At 32.7% G+C, this 21974-nt stretch overlaps 1 protein-coding gene across 2 annotated transcripts in view; it reads left to right on the top strand.

Moving 5' to 3' along the window:
* Window positions 1-21974, top strand: part of LOC114335080 (tyrosine-protein phosphatase 69D-like) — a 729328-nt gene that overhangs the window by 681248 nt on the left and 26106 nt on the right. For both annotated transcript variants that reach the window (XM_050654333.1, XM_050654334.1), the window contains 3 exons: window positions 1978-2357; window positions 12522-12733; window positions 16092-16226. In XM_050654333.1, coding sequence (XP_050510290.1) covers window positions 1978-2357; window positions 12522-12733; window positions 16092-16226 — 727 coding nt within the window. The remainder of the gene's footprint in view (window positions 1-1977; window positions 2358-12521; window positions 12734-16091; window positions 16227-21974) is intronic.

Raw genomic sequence — 21974 nt, 5'->3', positions numbered from 1 at the left:
ATGATAGTTGAGATTTTGGGGGCAACCCATAAAGGATGCCCTCCATCTTAAATGTATCTTGTGAAAATTTGATTCCATTTGTAAGGTGTCTTTGTAAGATACCATTCTAAATTCCGTATCATAGCGGAGCCACCTTTTGTCCAACCATTTAAACTGCTTTCCATCTACATCTTTATTTCTTAATACCAAAGTAAAAGTCCAAAAATCCAAAAAGTCAGTATTTCCACAACTTGAAATTTGTTACTGCTGGCCTAATAAGTTGACTCCAGTTATGAGGAAGATATATTTGGATTTCTGTTTTCTTTTTTCTTTCTATTATTCCATGAGCTGTTTAACTTCTAAATGGCTATGTTCGGGAACCATAAATTGATGGTTGATTCTCTCTACTGTAAGTTATGTACAACCCACGTAAACATAGAACCCACGTGAGAATTTCTATTCTGACCTCCACAGGTATTAGAGAAAAATATTACACTTCTTGTGTTATTAGGTAGGTTTGTTTGAAGATGTTTAAAGAGACAAGATGCAATCTGATTCGCTCCTCGAGCAGTAGTAGATTCATACCACACATATCATAAAGCTCTTCTAGTCTTATTGTCATATACGGTCAAATTGAACGTCCACGATTGACGTTTGTAAAAAGCTCCAAAAGAAGTTAACCACTGTTGTAAATCACATGTATTGTATGCACTTGTACGGTACTATCATTTTGATACATCCGTGTGTCGTTTTTTAGATTCGTAAGCTTGATCTGGTTTGATCTGGTCTGAAGGAGGTTTGATAGACAAATAGTTGATATATTTTGGTGATTGTTAGGAGGGAAGGCAAATACTTCTTTGATGTACTCTTTTGGTGTAGTGACTTTCTTACGACGGAAGAGACAAGATATGGTTTTTTATTTCCTTCTTTTGTCCTCGGATATTTTATTTTTAGGTACAGTTGTTCCACGTATATCATTAATTTTTGTACCACCTACTGAAGATCGTTTCTTCATTGCCACCCCCTACAAATAGCTTAACGCAGTACATCTATTACAACAAAATATTTATACGTCTTCATACGAAATCTCTGTCTTCAGGTTCTATTTCGAGTTGTCTTTGAGAGGTTTTTCCTACAATCTCTATTAATGATGACATGTAAGCAGACTTTTTTTTGTACAGTCGGAAAAATGAAAGAATACCCATGAACGATCACATCAGTCACTTATTTTGTATTTGCTGTCCTTTTCTATGGCAAACGTTTGTTATTTATAGAAAAAGACAGCAAATACAAAATAAGTGATTGATGTGATCGTTCATAGGTATTCTTTCATTTTTCCAACTGTATATACCCATTACCCAATATTCATTGAATATCGCTTCTCTCTTAGCCATGTTTAAAGTAGGTACCTAAACTTAAATATCTGTATATTCTTAAACAAGGAAGACGATAACATCAAGTACTTGATGTACCTAACAACTTAAGTCATGCTTTTATTGACGATTTATCTAATTTTATAACGTTGTATTTGTTATTGTTATGTATATCTTTTTCGTGAATCTATGTTAAGCTTTGTCCATAAAATTGTATAATTTTCAGTGACAATAAAGCATATTTCTATTCTATTCTATGCTTATAAATCAGCAAAACTGAATATATCAGTTGCACTTTTTCACTTAAGTCAACTTATGTTCTTTATAATGTCTAAAGATTTATAGTAATTGAAAGGTTGAAAAAGTACGCTACTTAAAATCAATGTGAAATAAACGTGTATGACGTATGTGCTTGAGTCAGTCGGTGGAGAAAAAATATATGGACATGTGCATGTACAAAAAGAAAAATCGGTTTTTTTGACTTATGTGCTTTAGTCTGCCGGCCCTAGATATCAGTTACTCAATAACTTACAATAAATTGTTCTAAAAAGATTGATTAAATTAGTACAGTATATGAAATAGAACATTTTTATACCCTAATTTAATCTTTTCTTTTTGTTTTTAGTGCCGGAGTTGGCAGGACAGGAACAATCATTCTAAGTGATATTATTCTCCGTATGGCTGCAGCAGAAAATTCTGTAGATTTTCTGGCCTACCTAGAGATAATTCGGGACCAAAGATCGAACCTTGTGGATAATCTTGAGCAATACAAACTAGCACATTTGGTGGTACTTGAATGCCTTTTCGGCATGCGTACTTCAATTATGTGTAACGATGACATGCGTACTATCGTAGAAAATACTATTAGCAATAACGGCATTAGAACCCAAATGAAATACATTGAAGAAACTCAATGGCAGGATTCTGCTATGGAAACTATTTTGGATAATGAAGAAGTCGCCCCGATTTACGATGAGAAAAATAGGTTTAAAGATATTATTCCAGGTAGGAATTTTGTGCAAATAATTAACTTAAAAACTAAAAATTGTCCTCATTTTAAAAATTTATTTTCTTTTGAATGGATTAACGGATTAACGGATTCCGCTATTTTTTTTATTATTTTAGGGTTTTCTTTTGTATTTGCACTGTTGGATAAATGTTAACTCAAACTTTAACTTTTTTAAACTTATTCCTGATGGAAGAAAAAAAAATATAATGTTTTCCTTGTGTTAAGTTTTAGACACCCTGCAGAGAAAAAAAGGTACAAAGGTCGAAAATGTCGTAGAAATAATGTTAAAGCCTTATGTTTTTGAACATTTTATTTTTTTTATCTCCCTGATGTCATTAAAAACAAAGAAAATAGATGGTTTTCGGAGAGAGGGGGAATGGGAGCCACCTAAGGAAATATTTTTATTTAAGAGGCAACAGTAGCGCGCAGAAAACGCGTTCCTAGATTGCGGCTTTAATTTTGAATATGTTGTCGAGATATTTGTAACACATATTCGTATTACAGGGTGTCCCGAAAAGATTGGTCATAAATTATACCACAGATTCTGGAGTCAAAAATAAGTTGATTGAACCTCTCTTACTTATATACAATAGTGCACAAAAAAAAGTTACAACCCTTTGAAGTTACAAAATAAAAATCGATTTTTTTCATATATCGAAAGCTCTTAGAGATTTTTTATTGAAAATGGACATGTGGCATTCTTATGGCAGCAACATCTTATAAAAAAATTAAAGTGAAATTTGTGCACCCCATAAAAATTTTATGGGGGTTTTGTTCCTTTAAACCCCCCCAAACTTTTGTTTACGTTCCAATTAAATTATTATTGTGGCACCATTAGTTAAACACAATGTTTTTAAAACTTTTTGCTTGTTAGTACTTTTTCGATAAGCCAGCGTTTATCGACATATTTTGAATATTTGTCGAATTCACCACGTATTTGTATATGGTTAAGTACGATTATAGAGACCTGTTAATGATCTGAAAATTTATTTATAATTTGCATTTTTAGGTATATTTTGAAAAACAAGCCACATCTCGATAAAAGGTGACTTGTCAAAAAAAGACTAAGAGGCAAAAAAGTTTTAAAAATACTGTGTTTAACTAATGGTACCACAATAATAGTTTAATTGGAACGCACAAACGTTTGGGGGCTTTAAAGGAACAAAGCCCTCATACAATTTTTATGTAAATATATTAAAAAAGATGCCGCATCTCGATAAAAACTGGATTATCGAAAAAATACTAAGAGGCAAAAAAGTTTTAAAAACGTTGTGTTTAACTAATGGTATCACAATAATGAATTGATTGGAACGTACACAAAATTTTGGAGGGTTTAAGGGAACAAAACCCCCATAAAATTTTTATGGGGTGGACAAACTTTACTATAATTTTGTTTTAAGATGTTCCTGCCACAAGAATAATACATGCCCATTTTCAATAAAAAAATCTCTAATAGTTTTGGATATATTGAAAAAAATCGATTTTCATTTTGTAACTTTAAAGGGCTGTAACTTTTTTATGAGCACATTTGTACTAAAGTAAGTTAGGTTCAATCGAACTATTTTCGACCCCAAAATGTGTGGGATAATTTATGACCAATCTTTTCGGGATGCAACGTATCTTTTCGGTATAACAAGAATGGAGGCACAGAGCCCAATTTGAGAAATATGTTAGTATGTAAAAATTACTCTATAATTAAATAAAATATTTCAAAAATGGGTGTGTGGAGCCATTAGGATAACTAGTTATAATAGAATCTAAAAAAAAAAAATAAAAAAATATTTGGCTCCCATTACTCCATCATGTGGGTAATGGGAGCCATCACTTATTTAATAGCAAAAGTAGAGACAATTCCTAACAAAAGTAACATAATAAACTAAATCTAAGGAAAATGATAAAACAAGAACACAAATGATAAAAAACTATAATCCTGCTTATTCCAATAAAAAACACAAACATATCCTTTAGATCTTTGTGTATAGATTTTCCATTAGGGATTGTATAATTTTTTGTTGGTCTTTACACCACTTTACACTTTACATTATTACTACCACTATACAGGGTGAGGCAGATAAAAGTCCTATTAGAAATATCTCGAAAATTAAAGGAACCAGAATCATGAAAATTGGAATGAAGGGGTTTTGAAGAGTGATCTCTTTAATGAAAATATTTTCATCGATTTGCTACTTCCGGTTATACCGGAAGTGGCTTATAACTTCGTATTTTTAAATGGAACGTCCTGTATATTTTTACATTTTTGGATTCTCCTGGATGTCTTCTTTCTTAAAATATGAGGTTTTGTAATGTTATACAGGGTAGTTTAAAAGATAATTACGTTTTTTTTTCTTAATTTCCTAGCAACAATCACACCCTGTAGAATTGTAGTAGTTTGACATCAAAAACTATATTTATGTTCAAATGATTTTTAATAGAGTCTACTATTGTTAAAAATTGTTAGTGTAACTAAATGTTGAATTGGACTATATAGGGTTGGTCGAAACTCGGAAAGAGTATTTTCTGAGTTTTCTTAAATGGAACACCCTATATTTTATTATCGTAATGAAATTATATTTTATGCTCCATTTTTATTTCTTAAGCGTTTCTTATACCTAACTGCTTTAATTTGTGAGTTATTGGTGATTCAAGTCAAACATTAATTTCAACAAAAAATACTTGAAATTTGATTAGGTTGGCCGTGAAAATATTCAATCACAAATAATTTTTCAGAAATAAATTCATATTAATCTTGACTCATCTTTAAAATTGCCAATAATGGTTAAGCTATCAAAATACCTACGTAGTTAACATTCTTGGCGCGATTAACAATTAAGCACAAATTAAAGCATTTAGGTATTATAGGGAGTGCTTAAGTAATAAAAAAGTACCATAAAATGTCTTTTCATTGCAATACTAAAATACAGGGTGTTCCATTTAAGAATATTCAGAAAATCCTCATTCCGAGTTTCGACCAACCCTGTATACTAAAATTTAACATTTAGCTATGCTAATAATTTTTAATAATAGTAGACTATATTAAAAATCATTTTAACATAAATAGAGTTTTTGATATCCAATTACTACAATGCTACAGGGTGTGAAAGTTGCTACGAAATTAATAAAAAAGGAAATTACACCTTAAAATATCAGAGAGCATCCATTAAACAATCTCGTCTCTCTTATGTTGCGCTGTGTATACCGCTCACCTGGTCGACAAATAACTCTTCTCATAAGTGCCGATCAAGACTGTTTACATTATGTTAACTGTTATTGTTTATTGTCCATTTACTAGTTTTTCAGTGAAAACACATATTGCAGAATAAAACCGTCTATTTTCTTTGTTTTAAAGATATCAAAGATGTTTAAGAAAAAAAATTTTCACAACGCATAAGAACATGATTTCGATCGTTGCTTCTTGTCCTTAAGGAGCAAGGATCCTACAGGGTGTCTCAAACATGACATAAGAAAAACATTTCTTTTCTTCCTCCCAGTATGATCTCAAAAAGAAGTTTGAATAATCTTTTGTCCAGCAGTGTACATATAAAAAAAACTAAATTAGTAAAAAAATTAGCGTAATCCGTTCACGAAAAGATTAACTTTTAAAATGCACAATGGTCAAAAATCACGTGCACAGTCAAAATTTTTGATGGTGCAAAATTTTGCGGTTAAGTTTATGTGCATTTTTTGCTTATACGCTGTGTTCCAACCAAAATTTTGACCCCCCCCCCAGAGACTCAGAAACCAAGAACTTCTTCAGAATTGAAAAGAAAAACACGTCGATTTACACTGGGAGGGGGACGAATTTTCATGCAAAATCCATGCCCTCAAATGTAACCAGTTACTACCCCGCATCAACTCCCAGTTTTTTTAAATAGCAAGTGTGGTCGAGTGTTACATCATTTGAAAGATATTTTTTCTACACAATGCTATTTTTTTTTAACTTGCGGAATAACTTTGAAGATAATTTTGGATTTAACTAATTTATTGGATGAACATCATTAATAAGAAAAAACATAAAATTTCATCAAATTAACCAATTAATTGTTAAAAACAACCTCCTCTGACCTCCTTTACAATAATACAGTCTATTTTCAAAGCTTCTTCGTACATTTACAAACACCTCAATATTAATATTGAGATTGGATATTCAACCAATTAATTAGTTAATTCCAAAATTATATTCAAATTTATTACGAAAATTAAAAAATTAGGACGTCGTGTAGAGAAAAAAATTAACTTTCAAATAATGTGCCACTCAACCACACTTGCTATTTAACCCTTATCCATGCAACACATTTTACTTCCGTAACCGGGGAACCCGGGTCCGTTAGGCCCACCACTGTTCTTGAATGTATTATTCATATTTACCCATATATTTTCTAATATTCGTTTTTGATTTTTTATTAAAGTTAAATTTAACACGTTAAGCCCCGGACCATCATGACATAATTTTTCTGTCAGACCGGAACATTTTTTTAATAATTTTGAAATAAGAATGTGTATAACTATTTATTTCTATTCTAAAATAAAAACAAAATACATTTTTTAAGTAAAAAAACAGCATGTACCAACAGGGTACACACGGTCTATTTATAATTATTTTTGTAATTTGTTTTAATGTGGACCATGTGTGCCATATTGGCTCACACCAGGAAGATAATCAAATACCTTCTCCCTAAGATATTTTAAGTTTAAAAATACAAAAACAATTTATTTTTTCAAAGAACATGTATGAATATTCACAAAACACTTAACACACATATATGCGGTATTAACGGCACATGCCGGACAAAAAGTGTATACCCTTTTGGCATTCTTCATCGCTGATGCTCTTCCTTCACGGTTCGAAAAGTTCTTGTAACATGCTGAACACCTTCCCCTTTTCTCTTTCTCGTCCAACGTATGCAGAGTTGTTAAAGAGTTTTCAGAAGTTGTTAAAGAGTTTTCAGAAGTTGTTTGAGGCATTAAAAGACTTTGAACAATCTGTTCACGGAACTCAGTCATTGAGAGATGTTTGCCAGTAACAGATTTGTAGAGAACTAAAGAGTTCACAAGTGCGGTATTTGTTAGTAATTCCACAGCCAATTTACGATACCACTTCATACTTCGTCGAACAGGGGAATTATATGCAGACTTTTGATCCGACACATCGATAAAAGATTTTGCAGAATTATAGTCAACAATGGTCGATGGTTTGGGAACAGGTCCACGTTTTGTTTGAACATCTATCATCAAAGGAATATCCTTGGTCGTTAAAAACAAAACGTCCCGTTTATCTTTCCATTTTCCGATAACAACTTTTGTATTACTCTGTAGATACTTCATGTCACCTCTTTAATTTTGCATTGACTACCGCTTTGGGATTATGTTTCCTATTGGAACGTAATGTTCCGACTAAATGGGTTTTCCTATTATTTAAATCATGAGCCAAGTCAACACTCGTATAAAAATTATCAGTATATAAACTTCTGCCTGTATCTAGAAGCGGTTGCATAAGTCCCATCACCACTCTGGATGCTAACGACTTTTCAGATGGTTGCATCTCTTTTCCACCGTACACTTTAACGGCGTACGTATATCCATCTGCGACGCAAAGTTTAAACAATTTGACTCCATATTTGTGTCTTTTTCCAGGAATGTATTGCAAAAAACTAAGTCTACCACGAAATGGCACCATAGTTTCGTCAATACATAACGATTCTCTAGGAGTACACATTTTCTGAAACTTTTCATTTAGTATTTGTACAAGAGGAGAAATTTTGTAGAGTCTGTTTCCAGGTGGGCAGCTCTCGTTATCTGAAATGTGAAAGAAGTGTAATAATATTTCAAATCGACTTCTACTTATTTCACACATTTTAGAAACTTCATTTTTGTAAAGTAAATTGTTACTCCAATAATTTCTGAGTTTCGGTTTTCTGTCTAACCCCATCCAAATAATGAGAGCCAAAAATCGAAGCAATTCTTTTCTGTCAATTGGTCTCCAGTTACTCATAAGCGAATGTTTCGTTATTGACTCATTTACAATACCAGCGATTATGGTTTGTTCGGCGTATTTATTAGTTTCAGTAACCAACAAATCTTGCACTTGACGGTCGATAAACAGTAGGTAGAAATCTATTGGTTTGTGGTCTGTAAGTTTTGCGAGTTCTTCCTGATTTATTCCTGAAGTAAATGATAGTTCGAACTTATTTAGATCATCTGGATTTGGCACATCGCTCCATGTTATTTTATTTCTTGATACAACATCGTCAATAACAGCTTCCAGGCTAACGTTTGCAGATTCAGCTTTTTCTACAAAGCAAAAAAAAAAGTAAACTACAAACAGAATTTGTGCATTCCTAAATAACTTACCTATCCTTCTTGTATCAGCCTCCTTTTGGATACAACTAGGACCTGCAGTTATTTTATTTCTTAATACATCGTCAATAACAGCTTCCAGGCTAACGTTTGCAGATTCAGCTTTTTCTACAAAGCAAAAAAAAAGTAAAGTACAAACCGAATTTTTGCATTCTTAAATAATTTACCTATCCTTCTTGTATCAGCCTCCTTTTGGTTAGAACTAGAACCTGCAGTAAATTCTTTGCAATTTTGTGTTTGTTTGCAAATTTTAGCTTTTTTTCTACGAGACTCATATTCACTACTGTATGAGTCTGAATAACCATCAGTAACATTTTCATTGTACACTGGATCGGCATCAGAATCATAAAACGTACTTTCAGACATACTACTATCACTAAAGTCACTCTCTTCAGCAAGTCTGCGAAGTTCGTCTTCCGATAGTCCTTTACGGAACATTATCTTATTTTTTAGTTCCACTTTTTAACAAAAAACTGAAGAGAAAATAGTGTTAGCCTCGTTAGACGTTCGAACCGATACTGACTGAAGAATGTTAGAAATTATAACCTAACCTGTTTGTGAACACGTGGTTTAACGGACCAACCTCTGATTTTGTTTACCACAGACCGTTTACACACATTTATACATAAGAAAGCACGGCAAATGCGATCCTCGACGAGCCACTGCATTAGGAACACGACACTTCGCTGTGGCCTGATAGGTACACACGGTCCCAGATAAAACTAGAGTGTGTGCCAGTGTGGTACACATGGGGCTTAACGTGTTAAATTGTCTAGATTAAAAAAAGGTGCTACTATAGTATGCGGTCTACCTAGAGGGTGCTTACACTTATCTGGCTTTAAATATACGGCCTTGAAAGGACACCTACCTCGATACGGAACAAGTTGCTCATCTACCGTTATATTTTTTCCTGGTAAATAGTGTATTTCTGAAAGTTTTGGTTGACTTGATTCCACACATCGCGTATTGCTGCTAATTTTTCGTTCCTTCTTCGTTCAGACCTCGTGTCCTTATAGTCAAATCGAACAAATCTTACCAAATTTTTGAATCGTTTTAACCCCATGGTAGCTTTAAATATAGTAGGTCCATAAAACTTATGTATATAGGGTAAGACAGATAACTAGCCTATTAGAAATATCTCTAGAACTAAAGGTAACAGAATCATAAAAATTGGAATAAAGAAGTTCTGAGGGATGATCTATTAAATGAAAATATTTTCATCTCTTTGCAACTTCCGGTTATACCGGAAGTTGCTTATGACTTGGTTTTTTTAAATAGGACAACCTGTATATTTTTACATTTTTGGATTCTCCTCAATATCTTCTTTCTTAAAATATGAGATTTTGTAATATTATACAGGGTATTTTAAAAGATATTTACGTTTTTTTATTAATTTCGTAGCAAAATTCACACCCTGTATAATTGTAATAGTTTGACATTAATATCTCTGCTTACGTTCAAGTGATTTTTAATATAGTCTATTATTGTTAAGAATCATTAGTATGGCTAATTTTGAAATTTTAGTAAACAGGGTTGGTCGAAACTCGGAATGAATATTTTCTGAGTTTTCTTAAATAGAACACCCTGTATTTTAGTATTGTAGTGAAATGATATTTCATAGTACTTTTTTATTTTATAAGTATTTCCTATAACTAACTGCTTTAATTTGTGAGTTATTGGTGATTCAAGCTAAACATTAATTGCAACAAAAAATACGTAAAATTTTATTAGGTTGGCCGTGAAAATATTCAATCACAAATAATTTTTCAGAAATAAATTCATAATAATCCAGACTGGTTCTTAAAATTAGCAATAATGGTTTAGCTATCAAAATACCTACGTAGTTATGATTGTTGGTGCGATTAACAATTAAGCACAAATTAAAGCAGTTAGGTATAGGGAATGCTTAAAAAATAAAAAAGTACCATAAAATATCATTTCATTACAATACTAAAATACAGGGTGTTCCATTTAAGAAAACTCAGAAAATACTCATTCTGAGTTTCGACCAACCCTGTATACTAAAATTAAAGATTTAGCTATACTAATTATTCTTAACAATAGCAGACTGTATTAGAAATCATTTGAACGTGAGTAGAGTTTTAGTTGTCAAACTACTACAATTCTACAGGGTGTGAATATTGCTACGAAATTAATAAAAAAACGTAATTATCTTTTAAAATACCCTGTATAACATTACAAATCCTCATATTTTGAGAAAGAAGACATCGAAGAGAATCCAAAAATGTAAAAATATACAGGGTGTCCCATTAAAAAAACCGAAGTTATAAGCAACTTCCGGTATAACCGGAAGTTGCAAAGAGATGAAGATATTTTCATTTAATAGATCATCCCTCAAAACCCCTGTACTCAAATTTTTATGATCCTGTTGCCTTTAGTTCTCGAGATATTTCTAATAGGCCAGTTATCTGCCTCACCCTGTATAAGTATATCTAAATTATGGATGTTGGCACTCAGGTGCCCTGCTGTTAGTAGTAGTCAAATAAAGGCCTATAGCTCTGTAGAGTCGTAATATTTCCAGTTCCCTATCCTCAGCACTTTTTCGGCTTCTTTATTTGTAAATACACTTCACTATTTCGTTCACAATTTTTCCGTCCACAAACAAACAAAAGGAATCAACAGGACCATCTACATTTTGTCCAGGGGCTAACATTACTTTGTGCACTTTGCTTTTTATTATGTCGCAGGATCGCATACGTCCTGTTGGTTGTGGTTGACTCTTCCAGTTAATTCCATCCTTAGTTTCAAAAATTACACACTCTGAAATCTGTGAACTTGTAGCTACATATTCTTCTTCATTATCACTCAATACTACTTGCTGATTATCCTCTTCACTTGCTTCTGAAAGATAATCTTCAATTTCAGAGTCACTTTCAATGCCACCTACTTCAGGAGATCCTTCATCATCGAAGTCCCATAAATTATTAGCAATATCTTGCAGTTCTGCAGCTGATAATGGAATTCGGGACATTTTATTCGCACTATGTACTTTCACTGTAATTTAATATAATTTTAGGAGTTTAGTTGTAGACACTAACATCGATATTTAAACGACTGATAGCAGATGCATTATTTATTTCAAAATATGTATAGGTACCTACCTAACAATATTATTGTATTTCAACAATGATTATCAGTTTTTAAAATTCATTTAGAATAGATATAACACCTATTGTAGGCATATTTTTGATGTTTACATCAAAGAGATGATTACATTGTTTGTTACACGTTTAGACTTTATTATTGGATTTCCGGAATCATAAAAGTCGTTTAGATAATCCACAAAAACATAACCTGACTGTCAGATTAACTTCTGTAACAAAGATTTAGACTTTAGGTATAAATACAAATAGTGTCCGCCGGGTCTTGCCCCTTTACGTGACAAAATTCTTTAGATGTAATAAATTCAAAAATGATAATGAATATTTTAAATAGCTCATGACTATGTTAAAGGAAACATACGTCCAAACAAATTCAGTGATGCATAAAATTCAATAAACTTTTTTATCAGTTTATGATGAAATAGTTGGCATCTCGAGCCGTTGGACCCACCTTGCCCGGATAAGGGTTAAAAAAACTGGGGGTTGATGCGGGGCAGTAGAGCGTTACATTTGAGGACATGAATTTTGCATAAAAATGCATCCAGTATAAAATGACGTATTTTTTTTTATTTTGAACTCTTGATTTCTGAATTTCTGGGAGGGGGGTCAAATTTTCGTTAAAACACACTGTATAATATGGTGTTTAACACATACTTCCTTATAATAATCTTCTTTGCTTTACAGAACATTACAGAGTTTTTGTCACTCGATATCCTCATGATGATGAGACTTCTTCGTACATCAACGCCATTTTGGTGGACGATTTCCGAAATCCTGGAAGATACATAGTGACACAACAACCGATGCCTAATACGATTGGAGACTTTTGGCGAATGGTGTTAGAGAGGTCGTGCAATGTGATTATATCCCTAAATACTATCGACCTCAAAGATGAGGTAAAACAATTATTCTATCTATTACTTACACTATTTATGTTGTGTAAAAAGTAATGTGATATTTGGATTTCTGATACAGAGTGTTTACTTTTTAATTAGATGTACCAAAGCGACGGAAGCGCTTAAATCATCAAAAGTGCCTACTATTCCATTATGGTACCATTGCGCAATATACGTAATCGTCCATCGGCAGATTCAAACAAATATTTTAAGTTCTGAGATGACTAACTTGCAATGAATAACCTAATGCGATTGTTAAAATACCGACAAGTGGATATCTACAAAGCGGCTACTCAATTTTCTTAAACTTGTATACCAAACATTTCAAATTCTATTTTAACTGTGCAAGATGTTCAAAATTTATCTATTCGTTCCGATAGTAACAATATATTAACCCGGCGTTGGTCGCTATATGCGATTTTCTCTCACGGTTTCAGAATATTGCACACAATTTTTTCCCTGAAAAACTACACATGCTGTAGTTTCTTCTAGTCTCCTAACTATCCTTCCTCTACAATCGCATCGACTCGTCTGCTAAGATGGTAGTACAGTTGACTTAAGGCGGGTTCTCACTTGTCCGTTTAGCTGACGCAGTCTAACTGATTCAGTGATCCTGAACAAATAATGAACATGAGAACACCTTTTTATTTTAAATGATCAGTACATTCATACTTTCAGTTAAAGTGAAAGCCAGTTCTACTTTTTATCATTATTGACTGATCATGGTCGGATAATGAATAGAAACTGAAGCGCGAGAACATACATTTTCGTGATTTGTTCAATCTGGCACGTTTTGAGAGCAATTTTGGAGCAATTTTTTGCAGAATCTTTTGAAATTTGTCTTCATTCTTAAGTGGATTGTATATGAATCACAATCTTCCAAAGCTAATTCTTTCAATATACATAGTTTCACTAGCACCCCATATATTTCTGTGAAATACTCAGGACCTGCCCCAACATCTACGACGTTTTCTTTTCTTTCAATTCACTGGAATATTCTGTAATTCATTTACTAATCATTGTAAACATACTTCCCGAACAGCTGGTTTCAATTTTTTTAACCATTTTCATTACCGCGATATAAAATGTTTGGACTAACTAAGGACTGAATGGAGCAAAACATGAAACGTGTGAATGCAATGGTCACTTTTTATTTTTCATTATTAATGAATCAGCCAGACTGCGTCAGCGAAACTGACAAGTGACAACCCGCTTTTAGTATGGCCCGTGAGTGCGCTTGTGTATTAGTACAAATTTGAAATTTATATTGAAATATTAAAATTACTATTATTTCTACATCTTGAGGTTGGAGTAAAATGTACAAGCACATCAACAGTCACATTGTGTAAAGCTAATAATAACTTTATTATCTAAATTTAAAATATATTTTAAAAATTTTACTTCGAAAAAAAAACAAAATTTGTATGTGTGAGACAAAATCTCACGCGCGAGCACTCGCGTAATAGTCAACCTAGCGACCAATGCCGGGTTAAAATCACGTTATCAATTGTTTTATTTTCCCGATTATTAGTTTTTATTGCATAGTATATAAATTATTGTAATCACTAAATTGTATAGTTAGTTAAAAATAATACTATTAACCTTTAACTACACGCGCTGGCTTATTTTGTATGCCAGATATAAGAATTCCACTGCAAATAGATTTAAAAATTTAATTTTTGACCTTGTTTATCTCTCTAAACTCTAACCTATCACTGGAATGTGCTTTACAATTTGGTTTTAGTTTCGTTATAATCGGCATTCTGTATTATTCGGTATTCGGCAATCGGTATTATTTGTTATTTCCGGTGGTGGACAATGTACGCCACGATTATATTAATATAAATAATAATATAAGTACATATTTCAATTGTTTTTTAGTCATTACGACACAAAATATATTTTTCTTTATAAACAATACCTTTTCTCCTGTAACAAATCACATTTCAAAAAAAATTTATTAGTAATTTTATTTATCATGGAATCCAGTTATTCCATGATTCCAGTTATAAATCCCAATTGGCTTACTGAGAAGGAACTCCAAGTATTCACCGATGCCGAATAAGGTTTATAACAAACAACTAAGTGTACTTTTTCAAAAAAAAAAATCCGCTGTTTTTAAGTGTATTTTCTTGTGGCGTATAAAGTACGCCACGCGTGTAGTTATGTTATAACTTGATGCGCGGGTAGTTAAAGGTTAATCTAATTAATAAATAATTTATGCAGTTAACAAGTAGGTAACGAATGTCCAAGAATATTCAAAAACTAACCGCAATAACCATCTTTATTTTGCAGATGAAATTGATACTGTATGATTTTATGCTGTCGCCTACACTGTTAATCTTGATGTATCTATAAGTTATAATAATAGAGCATAGCTTACTAAATTATAGTATGTAGGAAGCCGGCAATGTTGCCATTTAAAGTCCGTATATCTAATTGAAAACTAAACGTAGTGTATAATAAAAACTGGTTTTTAGTAAGAGAAATCCTTAGACTAAATTGTACAGGTGGTCAAGCCATTCCCGTAAGAAAAATATTTCTGATTCAGTTTCTTTGTGGATTTCTGTTCAAAAATGCCCCCTTTAAACAAATCTGAAGGGTACAGGGCGAAATATTGGGTAGAAGTTGTAAATTTCTTAAGGAAATTGAAAATCTCACCCTTTTTGTCCCGAAAAACATTTTTAGTTATTTTTCGGTCATTTTAAACACAAGAGCAAGAGGTCTCTAGTAACTTTTCTGAAAAGTTGATAATTTTCGAGTTATAAGCGATTTAAAAATTTGAAAAATGCAAAAATGCGTATTTTAGAGACTTGTATATGTATACACTATATGGCGCGTCTCTGTTGCACTTATACATATTATACGTACTTGGACGAAAAATTCCCAGAAAACTTTTTACATTTATTACACATTACACCAGATTTTGGAAGTGGTTTCAAAAAACGTTTCATTTTCCGAAACTATATAAATCTTTCAAGACCAATCATAGCCTTTTCCACTTAGCATAATCGAACGTTAGTGTAATTCAGATGATAATACACAATGCTAAAAGTATCTAAAATATATTTTAGGTATACTAAATACATTATGGGCCATTCCACGAACATACGCCTGTTTTGGATTACTTCGACAACGAATATTTTACTGTGCAACATAAGAAGTACGAAAATAAATGGCGCTAATAATTATTCCAATAAACAACAATGTAATTTTCAATTTACTTTCGTTCTTCTTATTTTGCACAGTAAAATATTCGTTGTCGAAATAATCCAAAACAGGCGTTTGTTCGTGGAATAGGGTATACTAAATATGTATGAATTTTTTACATTATTTTCTTAATTTTGTTCATTTTTAGACTGTCTGTCAAGTTTGGCCAGAAAAGAACGAGGAGCTGAATCCAGTAGATTTTATTAAAATTGTACATAAAAAGACAAGGCGTTTAGAATTTTATTCTATTATAACTGTAGAATTAGTAACCCAACTTACGGAGGTAAGTAAACTTCAAATCCACAAAAGATTGTTAAGTTTGTAGTTTACATTATAATAGTGTCTCGATTTGAAAAGGTGCCAACCTTTTTAGTTTGGTCCCTATGGAAAATATAAAAATACTGCAAAAACACGTCAAATTTATTTGTGAGGGGGATATTTTGTAGACCAGTTTTCAACTTATGTTTTATCAGCAAAGCATACGTTTGAGTTTGACACATCCGTCACTGTCAAACTAAATTAGGTACGAATAAAATCTAAGTGACATTTGACAGTGAATTAAATTATTATATAACATAAATAAGATGTTTAAAAATAAAATTTGAGCATATTTTGAAAGGAATAATTTATTATCAATTTTAAAAATGTTTGTACACTTTTGTATAACGGCCTCTTAATAAACTAATAGTATAAACAATCACCTCAGATATTGCGATGATATGTATTGTTCTTATTACAACCAACCAAGAAGAACTAGTCACAATGCTGACTCAACTAGCACAAGCATCAGAGAAGATAGGATTAAAAATTAACATGAGTAAAACAAAAATCATGACAAATACAAATGACAGAATAAATATAAATATAAATAATGTAGGTAAATATTGAGCTTGTTGACGAATACATATACCTGGGTCAAATAATCAAAGCTAGTAAAGAGAACCAAACAATTGAAGTACAAAGAAGAATCAGATTGGCGTGGGCTCATGGGCAGAGTTTGGAAAGTTAAGATGGATATTAAAAAGCACAAAAATACAACAATACCTAAAAACCCGTGTATTTGACCAGTGCATCCTTCCTGTTCTGACGTATGGCCCAGAAACATGGACATTAAAGGCCAACATAAACAAAATAGAAATAACTCAGAGAAAAATGGAAAGATCCATGCTCTGAAAAAAATTTCAAGACAGAAAAACAAACAAATGGGTAAGAGAGAAAACATAAGTAAAATATGTAGGTAACTGAACATATAACAAGGTTTAAGTGAAGATTTGCGGGCCACAATGCGAGACAGGAAGACAAAAGATGGAATGCTGAAATACAAAACTGGAGACCGTGGACAGGAAGAAGAGGCAGAGAAAGACACCTCAGCTGCGATAAAAAGAGGATATTGTAAAAGCTGCAGGAACTCTCTGGAAAAGCGCAACCAAGAACAGACAGATATGGAAAGATTTGGAAAAGGCCTATGTCCAAAGTTGGATAGAAATTGGCTAAAGAATATAAACTAATAAAAATAAACTTATAGAGTACCTAATAATAAATGGACTCTTCCGTCTATTGTTGACGATTCAAAACACGAAATATTTACTATACCTTATCAGTAATTTAATTTTTCGCCAAATAAAAAACACATTGATACTTTATTAAGAAAATAATTAAAAGCTTTATGAAACTATATTTATAGGTACTTATTTACTTGGTTTAGATGTATCTATGTAAGGGCAGCCGCACACCAAAAAAACATGAAACGTAAAACATGAAGCATAAAACGTGAAACACGTTTCATGAAAATAAAGCAATGCTAAATAAATAGAAGTCCGCATACCAATGAAACGAGTGTGATTCATGCGTGTGAAACATTTTTATCTTCGGAAGGCGCACACCAAAGAAACATGAAACGTGAAACACGTTTCATGGAAATAAAACACTGCTAAACAAATAGACGTACGCATATATATGAAACGAGTGTGATTCATAGGACGTGTTCTATTTTTCGATATCAGTTTCATTGTTTTGAATAATCAATTACGTGCGTAAAATGAATGTCGACCAAGAATTTAATATTGTATTGGTTTATGTTGTGGAGCAGAACGAAGAGTTGTACAATTATAACCTGGAGTGGTACTCGAATAGACAATAACAAAAAAATATCGTTTTTTTTTAACCAAGACCCACAATAAAACAATGTAAATGTTTGAATACTCATTCTATAAAATTATTGAAATTTAGCAAGATGATTATTTAATTCGTTTGCAACCAATTTTTTTTTAAAATAACGCTTATAAAGAATTAAAGAACACTACTTTCTCTACCAATAAGGTCCTACGCATTTTTTTCGTATAAGCAACCGTTACGGCACAGTGGCCCCGCAAACCTCAGAGATGCTTTGGCGGGCTCCAGTTTTTGCTTTTTTGTAGTCACCTATTCATTTTATTAATAAAATACTGATGACAAATAAAAGAACACACTGTCTGTTACATGTTATGACCTATACATATTTTACTTTCTTTGCACCTTAAAGCAACAGTGATGGCCCAGAGTCAATTTTTGCATATTTTATGTATTCATTTTCCTTTGTTTGGGTGGTTTCAGGGAAAATATGGGGGTGAATTATACAAATATGTAAATAATACTTGTACATGGATAATCGCTGAAAGTCCTTTTACGCTAGCATAAGCGGTTCAGATGGTATATATAAAAAGGAGCTTTTTAAAAATTAATACCCTGTAATAAAAAATGGACAATTGCCCTTAAATGAAACCTATACCAAAAAATCATACATTTATTTGTGAATAATTGCCGCTAGATTGCTTCTTGATTCCCATTACAGTTAGGGAAAAATATTTTTTTAAACATCCTTTTTAAAAACTTGTCAAATTTGGGGCGCCACCTCCGCTAAACGGTGTGTGATAGATATGCTATCGCGGAATAAATTGTAGGAAATATAGTCCTCTTCATATTTATATTAAGGAATTTTTTGCAATAACGTACAGAAGGGGCTACGTTTCGCAAAAACCACAAACTACCCCCTTTAAAGGGGTAAAAATGGGTGTTCCGGGGCGAAATTTTTTAAGAAAAAGTTAGTCTCATTAACAGCACCCCTTGATATACTAGAAAAAAAATAAAACCGGACTTATTTGCAAAGTTAAACCTCTGTTTCCTACACTATATAACAGGGGTGGTCAAACTGTGGCTCGCGAGCCACAGTTTGGATTTTAAGCTTTTAAGGGTTATTTGTGGCTCTCAATAAATGTCCTTGAATTACTTTTAATTTTTGTTTCAAAATGTGGCAACAAATATAAAAGACTAAGCGTAACATCAGGACTTGGCCAATGAGACCCCTTATCACTGTTGCTATTCAGTGTTGCCTTAGAATATCTAATAAGTAAAAAAATTATCTGAGCTGACAGGAGGATTTGCGAATCGAGGATTAAAACTATTGTTGGCCTTTGCTGATGATATAGGTGCAGTCGATCATTCTACAAGAGATGTGAGAGAGGTGTTTTCACAACCCGAGGAAGAAATGGGTAGTCTGGTTCTTCGAATAAATAATTAAAGAACACGAAATACATGCTAGAAATGACCACAACTTCGAAGTAGTAAAAGAGTCTAAATATCTAGGAACAGTAATCACAGATGACAATCACATTATAAAAAGAGGTCTTAGCAAGGATAGCTGCGTGGAAGAGATCATTATACTCCCTTTCATCATTACTAAGATCTAAGCTGCTAAGAAAACAACCTAAATTAAGAATATACAGCCAATTATTCGCCCAATTGTTAAATATGGAAGTGAAACTTGGACTCTACATCAGTGGGAAATTAATCTTCTTCAGATACAAATCGACTACTGGATGCTAACGATCGCAATTTTCATTAACTCTCTGTTTCTTGCAAAATGTATTAGATATTGATTGTCGTTAATGCATGTCCATTGCCTTATGTTTCGGAGCCAGAAAATTTTCTTGCGTCCCATTCCTCTCTTGCCTTAAATTGTACCCTCGATTATAAGTTGGATTAACTACTGGTATTTTTCTTTTCGCATGGTGCGAGCTTGATACACAGTTTTTCTTTCCTTGATGGTTTTGAAAAGTTAGCGTTCTTGGTTGATTCTTTTAAGGACATCTACATTTGTGACTTTCGCTGTCCATGGTATCTTTAAGATATGGCGATAAAGCCACATTTCGAAAGCTTCTAATCTGTTTATATCCTCCTTTTGAGTGTACAGCCCTCTACGCCATATAGCAGCACCGATCATACGTAGCACTTAGTAAACCTTAGTCGCAGTTGAAGATCGAACTCTGAACAGGTAAGTACCTTCCTGATCCGACCTTATACTTCCCTGTCCGATGCCCAGTCTTCAAAAAGCCAAGTTCCCAGGTATTTAAGTTTGCTCACTTTTTCAATAGACAGTATTCAGTGTTATTGTGGAGTTTTAAAGTGCATCCATGTTTCTGCAGATGACATGAATTTGGTCTTTTTGGCATTAATCTCTAATCCCATTCTCTTACTGTATTCTCCGATTATAGTGACAAGTTGTTAAAGATCGGCTATGTTGTCACAAATTAAATAAATAAGCTACTGGGAAAAAAATAAGCTATTGGTATTTGAAAGCAAAGTCCTTAGAATGATATTTGGTCCTCAAAGAGATGACCTGGCGGGAGAGTGATACTGAAAACATCGTCAGATATACAAAAGCTAAGACAAGACGGGTAGGCCATGTGGTAGATCAGAGGAAGACAGAGTGTTAAAGACGTTTTTTTTTTGAGAGGAGATAGAAGATCAATAGGCCATCTCAGAAAAAGATGAAGAATCGAAGTATCCTGAATTAGTAAAGGCTGCTTGTAGAATTATTTGCATATTTGAAACAACGATGTGAACCATTTTATTTCACTTTAAAATTCGTGAACTCCAAACAGTAAGAGAAAAATTTAATACCTTTTATATACTTTTTAGATAATTGCTAAATTGCGGCTCGCGAAAAATTTCAAATTTGGCAAAAAGGCTCGAACTATCAAGGATCTTGGCCACCCCTGCTATATAACATGAAACGGTTTCATTCTTCACAATTTATTTGTTTCATATTTCACGTTTTAAGTTTCACGTTTCTTTGACATTAAAAACCAATTAAAGAGCAGCGCCGACAGCAACGACCACTTCACTACCCATTGTCGACTATACAAATTTTATTTTTGTTTCAACGATTAGCTTATCACATGAAAAGGTTACTTTTTTACAATTTATTTGTTTCATGTTTCACGTTTAATGTTTCACGTTTCATGTTTTTTGATGCCTAAGCCAAGCCGCACACCAAAGAAACATGAAACGAAAAACATGAAACATAAAACGAAAAACATGTTTCATGAAAAGAAAACACTGCTAAACAAATCTCAAAGTCCGCCTACCAATGAAACGAGTGTGATTCATGCTCATGACACATTTTTATTTTCGGAGAGTTTCATAAATGGCCGGACATATATTTGTTTAGCTGTGGTTTATTTCCATGAAACGTAATTTACGTTTCATGTTTCTTTGATGTGCGGCCTGCCTAAGACGTCTATTATTTTAAAAATTTGAAATGAAAATTATTTTGAAAGTTTGTGAATTCTAAAATTAACGGTAAAATCACTATATATCACTATATCACTATATATATTTATTATACATATATTAAATTTGGTATACATTAATATTATATCATTGTAGGCACAATATAACATATTAAATAAAATTAACCTAACTGAATGGAATCGAACCGAATATAGACCGATATAATAAGAACTATTCACTCCTGTCGGCACCTCGCAAGTACCACGCTTAAATTTTGTTATATCCTTGCTACTTATCATTTATTTAAAGAAAAATTTATCGACAAAAAGTCGTAAAATTTATGACAGGCGCCCGATTATAAGAAATGAAATGGCGCGCCCCATGAAAGGTTAAGGTTAATTATGAAAAAGAAAATAATCGTTTTCGTTTTGATTCAATTCGAGTCTCTTGCCATCCTCTGACACAGTGTTTCTGGGTCTCT

The sequence above is a fragment of the Diabrotica virgifera genome, chromosome 6 (assembly GCF_917563875.1).
Source record: "Diabrotica virgifera virgifera chromosome 6, PGI_DIABVI_V3a".
NCBI classification, from domain to species: domain Eukaryota; kingdom Metazoa; phylum Arthropoda; class Insecta; order Coleoptera; family Chrysomelidae; genus Diabrotica; species Diabrotica virgifera.
Note: the sequence above shows the minus strand (reverse complement) of the source record. Positions and strands in the feature narration are given on the sequence as shown.